Source organism: Psammomys obesus, unplaced genomic scaffold, assembly GCF_907164565.1.
Source record: "Psammomys obesus unplaced genomic scaffold, mPsaObe1.curated_primary_1811, whole genome shotgun sequence".
Classification (NCBI taxonomy): Eukaryota; Metazoa; Chordata; class Mammalia; order Rodentia; family Muridae; genus Psammomys; species Psammomys obesus.
In genome coordinates this window covers 12341613-12352957 of record NW_026596073.1, presented here as the reverse complement: position 1 = coordinate 12352957, position 11345 = coordinate 12341613, and the positions used below count along the sequence as shown (strand labels likewise).

The window sequence follows — 11345 nt, the reverse complement described above, 5'->3', positions numbered from 1 at the left end:
CTATCTATCTATCTATCTATCTATCTATCTATCTATCTATCTATCTATCTTTCCCCCCACCCTGTACCACAGTATGAATTTTAAAAATATAGTTTTTTTTGTGTGTTTTATGATATACTTCCCCTTTTCTGGTACAAAAGCCTTGTATAAATGATTAACTCTGCTTGTCAGAGAAACTTACCCACCCAAACATAGTGCGTTGCCTTCTGCTTAGGGAGACTGAGGAATGCCCTTTCTAGAAATGAAGCGGTTCACTGACCACAAGCCAGGGCTAAACGTTTTTCTCTCCACTAACATTGCTTCTCTGTTTTATCCATAAACAGCTAATAGTGTAAGTGGAACAGAGCCAACAACTTTTTTCCCTTTCAGAATTCCATGCTGCATCATAGCCTTCAAATCAGATAAAACCACTCCACAAGGTCAACTATGGTCATAAAAAGTTCAAACACGTTTCTTCATATGTCTTTTATCCATAAAGTGTGTATGTGTGTGTGTGTGTGTGTGTGTGTGTGTGTGTGTGCGTGCACATGCATGTGTGTGTTAGCTTCATATCGCTCCAACAACTATCAGAAGCAATCATCTTACAAGGAGATAAAGTTTATTTCTATCTCAGTATCAGAGATTTCAGTTCATGGCCAGTTGGGTCAATTGTAGTTGGACTTGTACATGTCATGGTGTGTGAGTACATGACATAACAGTGTCACTTATCTCGCGCCCAGAATGCAAAGGAAAGAGAAGGCAGAATGGTCTAGTTAGCTGCTGTCTAACTAGCCCCTTCAAGAGTACACTCACTTGACATGAAAAGCCCCCACCAGGCCTAAAGGCTACACCACCCCTCAGTAACCATTGTCCCGGAAACTAAGCCCTGTGCTCTGCAGGGCTGGGGAGGTCCAGAGAGTAAGAGTGATCAGTGTAACAGTGCATGAGGATCTGAGTTTGATTCCCAGCACCAGGGTAAAAAGCTAGGCTTGGTCACTCAAGGCTGTGACCTCAGTGCTGTGGGGGACAATGACAACCAGGCTAGCTCCAAGTTCACTGTGAGATCCTGTCTCACATCATAAGGCAGAGACATCTGATATCCATCTCTGGCTTTCACATGCATGGCCACGTACACACACACACACACACACACACACACACCACAGGCCTCAGGGGACCAACTTTAGCAGTATAATACTATTGGGTACTTCATTTTCATGGGTCAAGCATAAGGTCACAAAAATGATTGGAGAATTATGATGATGGTGATACTGCTGATATTAAAGAGGGAAATCACAAAGACAGAAGATTTATGATATTCATGTGTTTATTGAAGCCCAAGTTATCTTGTTTCCATAATTATTATTATAAATATTATTTGCCTTATACTCAAATAGCATCATCAGATAATATCTCTATAAATAAATCCATATTAATTAACTGGCATAAATAAAATGCATACTTAAAATAAATAAACTTACATATATAAAGTATTAGTTATGGGAATTAAGTTATATAGATTTTTTTCTAAAGGAATGAGAACTAATCTCTTGTGAAAATAAATGATTTTTTAAATACATTATTTTTCTATTGTATATTCAGTTACAATAAAATATTATCAATGGCTCTTTGTGGTTGGAAAGTCTACCTCTCATTTATGGACAACATGACATTGGTTTTCTTTTTCAGCTGAGCCAGGTTTCATGTGAATTCTTCTAATTATGAGCTTATCTTCCCACTTTCCTTTATTAAAACAGTACTTTAAGGAATCTTGTTCTTTATAGCAGGCAGGAAGGTCGTTTCTTCATTCTCTAGTCTCTCTCAGTTAGACACAGGCGTTTCTCAGGGACATAAACAGCAGATCCACTTCCCCGATCGCTTTGATCTCTCCGCCCTCTCCGAGCTGTGAAAACAAGAGCACAAACTGACTTGAGCACTTGTCCTTTTCTAAGGAGGAGTTAGTTAGAAGGAGATGGCACTGTTAGCTTGCTGAGCACCAAAACCAAGGGTCAGCCTTCTCTAAAAGATTAATAATCAACAATAGCGCACTTTTAGCATGAGTGAAATACGATTTGCCAAAGACCTTGAAATCATGCCTTCCTGACCTGAGGACACCATAGGCATCCATACTACTTACATTTAACTCTAATTATGAAGCTGTTGATGGGACTGTTGGTCTGCTTTCTTGAACCTTGAACAATGCATGCATAGATAAATCACCACACTGGGTCCCGAAAATTCCACAATTATTTGTCAATTAAAGATAAATTTTAGTGGGGCCCAGAAAAACAGCTTGCTCAACTCCTAACCATAAGCAGCAGGAAGCCAAACTGAGACCTGAAGATGTTACATGCCATCCCTGAAGGACTTGGCGTGCCACATAGCGCTACACCTGTCCGTGACCAACTATTGATGAGAGCTCAACTCAAACAGCCTTGACTCAAAGACACACATAGCTGAACCCGTGCGGTTCAGCTTTGCCTGTGCTCACCTTATCAACAAACAAACAAAAGACCCACAAAATATATGGCCACCTTCCCTTGTCAAGGGGTTCTGACAGTTTCCTCTGCCTATCAGATTTCTCTAAATAACTTCCCCTTTTGTGATTTTTTTAGAGTCACAGGAGCAAGCCTGATCAATCTCCCACTTTGCAGCATGGTATAAATGTCAAAACTGATGGAAAGTGGCTTTAAAAAAAAGGTTTTCATACAGAGATCACATCTCCTGTGAGATCTTTCTCACACACATTTCACCTTTCCAAAGACAAAGTAAGGGAACAATAGCTTTTTAAGCAAGCATTTGAAAGGTGTACCTTTGGCTTTCTAACATCCAAGCCTATGGGTTGAGGTAATAAGCCCTCTGATAAGGGAACTAGCATAGCACTGAAAAGCTACAATGCCATTAACACTCAAAAGAAAAAAAAAAAAAAACGGTCACGTTTATCAGCGTATGTGCAGGAAGAAGAAAATATTTAAGTTAGACAGAAGGAGAGAAGGCTAGATATATTCCTCAACTGGAGCCTTTGTGTTTCTGAGCTTCTGATTAAACCCACTTGCAAAGAGCCTTGCTTTCTCTGCTGTCAGCAATACATCTGGCATTGGGCAAGTCACACTGGCTGACCTGAGCCTCCTGCTACTGTTATTTGCTGTAAAGTTACAACCTAGCTCACGATAGATAGGACCTCACTAGCAGCTGCGTGAGGGTGTGAGGGAGAAAACTTTAGAATGAAGGTAAAAAATACAGAAAATATTTCCAACTCACACTCCTATTACAATGAAATAAATCCATGACTGAAATTTGTACCCCATTGAGACTGTGTAAAATAAACTGGGAGGGTATTTAATATTAAACTCTTGCGTTTAATATTAAATTGGTAGCTATTAGGTACTATATTATAATTGCGGATATAGGTATTGATATCAATGGTTCTAAATATTTATTTTATATACAAATCCAGCTCTTTTGTTGTTCTGGGTCTATTTTGCCACATTTTAGGGTATCACCTTAATGATCTCAAAAGTCACATCAAGTAAATTTGTGCCCAGCTTTCTAGTTTTCAATGTGTGCTTCTTCGGATTATATGAGTCAATGGAAACTGACTTTCCCAAAGAATTAATCATGCTGAATTAATTACATGTGGCTGTTGGGTAAGTGCGGAGCTGGGCTACCTTCCAGTGCTACCTTCCAGTATTGGCTATGCCGTCAGCCATCCTCAGAGCACAGGCTGGTGAGACCAGCTGAGCTAAGATTTCTGCTAGCTCTAGAATTTACCGCCTAGACATTTAGAAACATATTGAAGGGTCTATAGACCCAGCTAGACGCTAAGCAAGAAATGGATCAGACAGTAGATGAATCAAGTAAAATGTTACAAAAGAGGGGAAGGGAAGGAAAAAAAGCAAAGCAAGAAAACCATGTTTCTCTTATTGAATGGCTTGGTATTGTCACTTATCAACTGTACCGTTTTTACTGTTTCCTTCAGCGTCTGTACATTCTTCTGGATGTGCTGGTCATTACCACTGATGTGCTGCAAAAGAAAAGCAAGACTCACTAACAGAATCCTGTCCCATTAGAGCCCAGTACCTCAGTGCCTCTGAGGCGCGTGGCCATTCACCTGGAATAGAAGCATTTAGTCATTTTGCCCACAGCGACCTAGATTTCACTGGTGACCTAGATTCTCTGAGTTCTTTCATTCTCTGGGACACTGAAATCCAGGAACTTCCCCTACAAAAGGGCTGTCCCTGTCTTTGGGGGATCCTATTGAGGTTTTCACAGATGGCAAGAATGGAAGAAATGAAACCTAAATTGAACCTCATCAAAGGTGAGAGCGTAGCACAAGAAATGAGCATAAGGCTTTTCATGTGAGACATGGCCTCTCCCCCAGTAAATGCAAGTCTCCCTCAATCTGCCGACTCTTCATGGATATGTTTGAGGGGTCAGAGGCATCAAACTCATACAGTGATTCTCAACTTCCCATCATATAGGAAAACAGTGAGCTTTGCACACCCTCTCATTATGAGGCCTTCCCATCTTTCTCTCTCCCTTCAACTTTTGCTCTGGGCCAGTTCCTCCCCACAAGCACTTGTACTCAATGGCTCTGTTTCTACCTCTAGGCTTCTTTTTTTTTCTCTCTCTCTCTTACAGTTCCCAACATCTTTCTCATTATATAAAACTTGAGTTGCTTTCTTTGCACAGACGAAACTAACGAGGTTCCACCCCTATAGACTCAAAGTGTCACTCAGTTAAAGCCAAAGTGATTGCTTTGTGGTTGATTTCAAGTGGCCTCTGATGGTGGTACTGCTAAGACCCTCCTCATGATTGTGAAGGACAGAGGGGAGGGCTACAGGTTCTAACTGGAATAGGAGAGGAGGAAAGAAGAGGAACAGGGGTGTATGGAACTAAGAGAAAGGCTTACACAGGGCCTGAGGTCGTTGTTTAGCTTCTCCAGGAAGGAGACCACCTCCTTCATGTAGGGCTGGAAGCGGTCTGACTGTGGGAGCAAAACTTCTCCAACGGTAAAGTTGAGCACCTGCTTCATCAGGTAGCATCGGTCCTCAGTCTGTAGGTTATCAAGAAACAGCAGAGGTCATATTGCAGAACCTCCCAGAGGCTCCATCAACCAGTGCAGCTAGCCATGAGCAGATACACTCCCTGCTCGTCACCATGAGAACTTACGCTGACTCCTTGGAACAGTTCATCTCCAATGAGCCGGACGTCTGTGTTGTTATCTGCAAGGTTAGCCTGAAAGAGAGAAAACTCTAAGTGCCTGGATGATGAGGAGGTACGAGAAAAACCTGTAAGTAGAGATGGATGCCCCCACAGGACTAATGACCAGCCATTGAGTGTATGAGTTTAGAACAGTGTACAGAGAGGGGGAGAGTCAATAATAGACGGCTTTCTAAAGAGCCCCTCTTTGGATAAAATTCGGTGTATGCATCCTAAAGGATCAAACAGGAAAAGGTTCTGACTAAGACCAGGTCCTTAAAGAGTCTCTAAAAGAGACATAGAAAGTCTATACCTATGGAGATGAAGCACTTACAAGTGCTTCAAAGAAAATGACAAGGGTTACTTGAGTCCCAAGAGGATATGAAGAGAAAAGGACAAGCATTGTACCTCCTTGGCCATCATGAAGGTGCGATTGGTAATGTATGGCTCGAACTTGGACGCATCAAGCTTGCAGTGGGAAGTGATGGGCAGTGCATCTGCCTCCTGGGCCCACAGGGCCATGAGAAGCAGCCAGCTGGTGGCCAAAGTCCCCATAAGGGAAAAGCCCATAGACTTCTGCAGAACGGCCATCACAGAGAGCGCAAATGTGAGCAGTTGCTAACTGGGGGAGGAGAACCTGTGAGCAAGACAGCAAGAGTGAAACAAGTTAGCCGAGAAGCATCACACCAGACAGACCCATTCACTGTCCCATTCTGTGCACTTACCTGGTTGGGAGGTTCTGCTTGTGATGTGACAGGCTGAAGTTGCTGCTTTTATAGTCATCGGGACACCAGATATTTTGTATTGCGAACAATATGACATCAGACATTATCTAATTTCCAGTACTGTCTTCTGAGAACTGCCTAACCACCTAGGAGGCCACAAAAAACGCCACCTCCGAGCCTTCCCACCTTGAAATGTGAAGCCTTCCCTAAAGCGTCACTATTAGAGCCCATGAGGTGCTTTCGCAGACAAATCCCAGAAATCTAAACTCTACATGTTTTTCGAAGAAAACGATCACTTTGTCGTAGGAGATTCTCATTGAGTAAAATAGCCTTTGATCTCTTGTAGTAACTGAGTCAGCATTTTGGTCTCGGACTCATTTTCCTACCAACTTCATAGATTCTTATCTCTTTAGAACTGACCAGAAATAAAAGACCCATGTCCTATATTCTGTGCTTTCAAATAAGCAATAATGAAAACTTGAAGATTATTTCAATGTTTAAAATAATTGCATCTCAGTTTTTAAGTCTATGGAACCTAAACCACAACTAGTTTTTAAAAATAAGAATGTTGGCTAACATAGTCACCTTTCTCACAGGTTCCATTCCCACACAATGTTCTCATTCAGAGACTATTTTTAAGTGAGCAAATAATTATGGTAGGTGCAAATAGAAAGATTCTACTCATAAAACCGTAACCAAGATCAATTTAAGTTTGGAAATATTGACAGTGAACTATCCAACATAGTTTTTTAGCATAATTTAAACATAGATTTTTGATTAAAAAATGCTAAATGTGCACTAATTCACTTTGAAATATTATTTGTGTGAACACAAATCTCAAGATATTATCTATAAATAATCTTACAATAACTTCCATTATACAGATGAATATCTGAAGAAGAGAATACAGAAAACACGGGGATTGCAGGTTGACTTGAAGTCAGTGTGAGTACATTTAATTCCAAATAACATCTCACAACTAGACTAGAAAGTTATTTCCCAAGGAGTGGGAGCAGAGGAGAAGAAAGGCTATCTATGGGCAAATGTCTAACATCTCTGGAAGGGGGAAGGAATGTCAAGTAATAAAAATTACTTTGATGAGATTTTTCTCCTTACAGCTAATTGAGATCAAAAGTGTTAAAGAACTGAAGAAAGGGATTAAATAACTGTAGAATCTTGATCTATTGAGAGGTTCAAACTTGAAGAGCCAAAACAGCGCAAGGACTCAAGCATGTTGGTGTAGCCTTATGAGAAAGACACAGTGCGCGAGTGTGTCTGTTAACGCTGGCGTTAGCTCAGCCTAGCCATTCTGCATTGTAACCTACAAAATCAATACCATGTTATAAATATATGCTGTTTTTGCTATGCTTGCTTTTAATTTTAAGAAAGAATTTTATAAATTAGAAAAAAATCTTAAACAATTGATAGATATTCTAAGGGGTTGTTTATGAGCCTCGGACCAAAAAAAAAAAAGGAAACTTCCATATCTAATTGTCTAGTGTATGAAATACAGTAGTCTTTGTCCGGACTCCTGTGTGACAATATGAGCATTCAACTCAAGTTAATTCTGTAGATTGGACAGGCTTTTTTTGGTTGGTGGCCTGGGAAACATACGTTTATGGCTACGTAAATTTATTTCCATTGGAAAACAAATTTTGACACCACTGGAGTATTTTGGAGGAGAGCCGGCCTCTTTGGTCTTTGTAACTCCAACAACAGCAATGTTACACCCTTAGGAGGAGACTGGTGAAAGCCATACTAAATGAATATGTAGATTCATGGGTTTCAATAATTTACCATGGTTGGGAAAATAGAGGTCTCTCTTCTAAAACTGGAATTTGATCTGATCCTATTGACTAGCTTCATTCTTGTCTTTGGATAGGGAATGCATAACTGTAAGGAAAAAATAAAATGGCAGAAATTGGCAAAGTAATTTAATAGCAACATATCTCCCTGGTGTCATATTCTGTAACGGTCAAACCATTAATATGAATGTTAGCATACTGGGATTTCATGAGTTTGTCTAAGATTCACTAAAACATAATGTAATCTGTGGCAGTGTGTGGATCTCTGAAAGAGTTGTAGAAATATTCTCAGGAGCGGTTGCTGTTAGGATAGAATGAAGATGTAGGGTGGCAGTGCTCCTGTAAAAACAAACAAACAAAAACAACAACAACAACAAACAGCAAGAGGCATATGTACTGATCACAGCAGGCTTTCTCTTCGGTGGTATTTTCGTGGATTTTCAAGTCATCCCAAAGAGTGTCATATCAGCATCATGTTCCCGGACCCCAGACAGACCACTCATGGATGATCTTAGATCTATGCAGCATCACCTGGTCTAATAATGCTGGGAGGAGCTGACCGGGGTCCCCCACCCGGAAGGTCAGCTGCTGCTGCTTCAGTCTCTGCACCATTCCGAGCACCTGCACTAGTGCTCGCCATGCGGCATACGATGGGTAGAGTTCTACTGACCTAACGGATAAATCTACTTCCTTTTCCTTGACCGGTGCTTTCAAATCTACACCTGGGAATGCAATCTTTAAAAGACAACCCTCTCTAGAAGAAGGAAGACTTTTGTCTTCTCGGGCAAAAGGTTTATATTCATCGGACTTCTCATCCCAATGTACACAGTCACTATTCAATACAAGTTCCTGCACATGTGTAACACGAATTTCCATGTGTGTATCCTTCCAGGACAAACAGTGTGATTTAATGTGTACAATTAATTAGTTTGTTTTCTTGGAACGGCTCTCTTTCTCACATTTTTCCCACTTAGTATTATGGTCTTGCAATCTATCCATGCTGCTATGTGTAGCCCCTACTTCAAGCTTAGCATTCCAGACTATATATCCACTATATTTTACTTATTCCTTTCCCTATGATAAGCACCCAAACAGCCTCCAACTGCTCACACATCAGACATTGCAACACTCAGCAACCTCACCCAAGCCATTCTCAATGTATTTTTAAAGGAAATTGTTTTAAGGGCGGAGATATTCTCAGTAATTAAGAGCACTTCCAGAGGATATAGACTCAGTTCCCAGTACAACATCATGACTCACAACCACAGTCCCAGGAGATGTACTGCCTCTTTTGGTCTCCATGGGTTCTGTACCCACATGGAGCACAGATGTACCTGCAGGCAAAACACCAATAGAGATAAATAATAGGGGCTGAAGAGATGGCTCAGAAGTTAAAACACTGGCTGTTCTTCCAAAGGTCCTGAGTTCAATTCCCAGCAACCATGTCTTGACTCATAACCATCTACAATGAGATCAGGCGCCCTCTTCTGGCCTGCAGGCACAAATGCAGAATACTGTATAGAAAGAAATAATAAAAATTTTAATTATTTTTGAAATATTTACCCAGGAGTAGATCCACTGAATTATGAAGCTAAATTTATTTTCTTTTACTAAATACCCCAGCTTTGCTCTCTGGAAAGGCAGTATTAATCTGCACACTCATAAAAGTGAAATCTGTGTTTGTGATACAGGAAAAATCAGGGTCCCCTCCTGAGATTCTTAGTTTCGTTGGCAAAAGAACTTAAGAATGGACTCAATAGAAAGTTTGACGACATTTAAAAAAGAAAAAAAAACAGAGGAGGAAGGCTACAGATCTCAGTGGCTGCTGGAGAAGAACAATGGAGAAAATAGGGAAAATCGACATACTATTTCTCCCTGACTTAGAGGTTAGCAGCCATATGCTCAGGGGAGACTTTAGATCAGTGGTTCTCAGCTGGTGGTCTTGACCCCCAAAGACCACTGGAAAGCACAGATATTTACATTATGATCCATAGCAGTAGCAAAATTACAGCTATGTAGTAGCATGATTGGGGGCCACCACAGCATGAGGAACTGTATTAAAGGATCACAGCGTTAGGAAGGTTGAGAATCTAAGTTCAAGTCTTGGATCCTAGCAGCATTTTCCTTAACAAGAAGAAAGTCACTAGTGAGGAACAGTTGCCCAAATAACACCTCATGAGACTTAGGCTTAATGTCTGGGGAGCGTAATCCTTTGGACTGTTAAAATATAGATACTAATCATTTTAACCTTTGGTTAGACTTCTCTGTTGGGTGTTTAAGACCATGAAAATGGACAAAATAAATCTTTTTTTTTTTTTTGTCAAAGTCAGTTGAGAGTTTGATCTTCAGATCATGAAGCATGGGCATGCAAAGACCCTCATCTCCTCTAGCCTTTCTCTTACTGATGGCTCCATCTGTGTCAAAGGCCCTGACTGACCACAGCCTCACTTGGAAGTCTTGAGAAGCTTTCCCCTCCTCTGTGTAGACTGGACACTTGGGAGAGTCCATCCACTGTGGTGTCCATGGCCTCTCTGGGCAGGAGAGGAGGTGACTTTCCATATTCACAGCATATCTCAAGAATTTCCCCACAATCCCTTGAGTCCTCACTGAACTTGGACAGCAAGAATCAAAAGTGTCCCTTTCAATAACTCTGCCCACATTAGTATAGGTCCCTAAATATTGTTGAAGACTTAAAAGGTCAGTTATACCAGTCAAGACTATTAACCACTCTATAGTATTTAGATAAAAGTTTGGCAAAATTCAAACTTTTAAGTAAGCATTTATTGGACACACACCTTTGTTCTTTAAGCCTGTTGTATTACCAAGAGCAGAATTGTAGCTCTATTGATGTAAGCGGGGATTTGATTGTTTTTTTATCTTAGAAATTTTAATATCATCTATAACATCTCTCTAAGTCTCGTCTCTTACACATCTTAAATAATTTACTCAGACATTTATGACCTGTATAAGTTTTCCAGATTTCTCCCCCATTCTAGGAACATCCAACCTTGTCTTAATCTTTGTGCACAAGCCATTATTTTTACCATTGGTTGTGACGATGACTTTGTTGAGAGTACTATTCCTCCTCAAAAGGTCCAAGTGACAAACTAACATTCAGCTCTGCCAAGTGTTCATCCTGAAGAACCAGTGAATTTATTGGGCTTATTTGCAGGTCACGGGTAAGGGGTTATTGACGGGAGCATGGGAGATCCAAAAGCAGCCACGCTAGAAAGCCTTCACTCTCCCTAGTTTTCCCCAACCTACATACTCTAGGTCTCAAGGCCACATACAATGAGGGTAGAATTGAGTACTACTGGCTTAAAGTGGCTGCAGTGAGGTCCAATCACCCTGCCCACGCCCTACTTCTAAGAAGGAACTTTATTTGGCTAAAAGCCCATCTGTGGTAATTTTTTACAGACAGACATAGTTGAAATCAGGAGAAGGCAGTTGACTGGCTTAGAAGACAATGCCATGCCACACCATCTTAATTTTTTTAAAGTTTAATCCAAATACATATGTAGCATCACATCATTAATATTATCCATGTAGATGCTGCTAAATTATGTGAGAAAGTTTCTAGGTAAACCTTAAAGAAAACCCAAGACAGTCAAGACTCTTTTTAAATACAGCGCAG

The 11345-nt window shown here is 40.6% G+C and overlaps 1 protein-coding gene across 1 annotated transcript; it reads right to left on the bottom strand.

Moving 5' to 3' along the window:
• Positions 1-1804: 1804 nt before the first annotated feature.
• Il22 (interleukin 22) lies at positions 1805-5772 on the bottom strand. The gene is made up of 5 exons (XM_055626165.1): positions 5590-5772; positions 5152-5217; positions 4892-5035; positions 3938-4003; positions 1805-1882 (listed from the first exon to the last, which is right to left on the bottom strand). The coding sequence occupies exons 1-5, from the start codon at positions 5770-5772 to the stop codon at positions 1805-1807; spliced, it is 537 nt and encodes a 178-aa protein (XP_055482140.1).
• Between the last annotated feature and the right edge of the window lie 5573 nt (positions 5773-11345).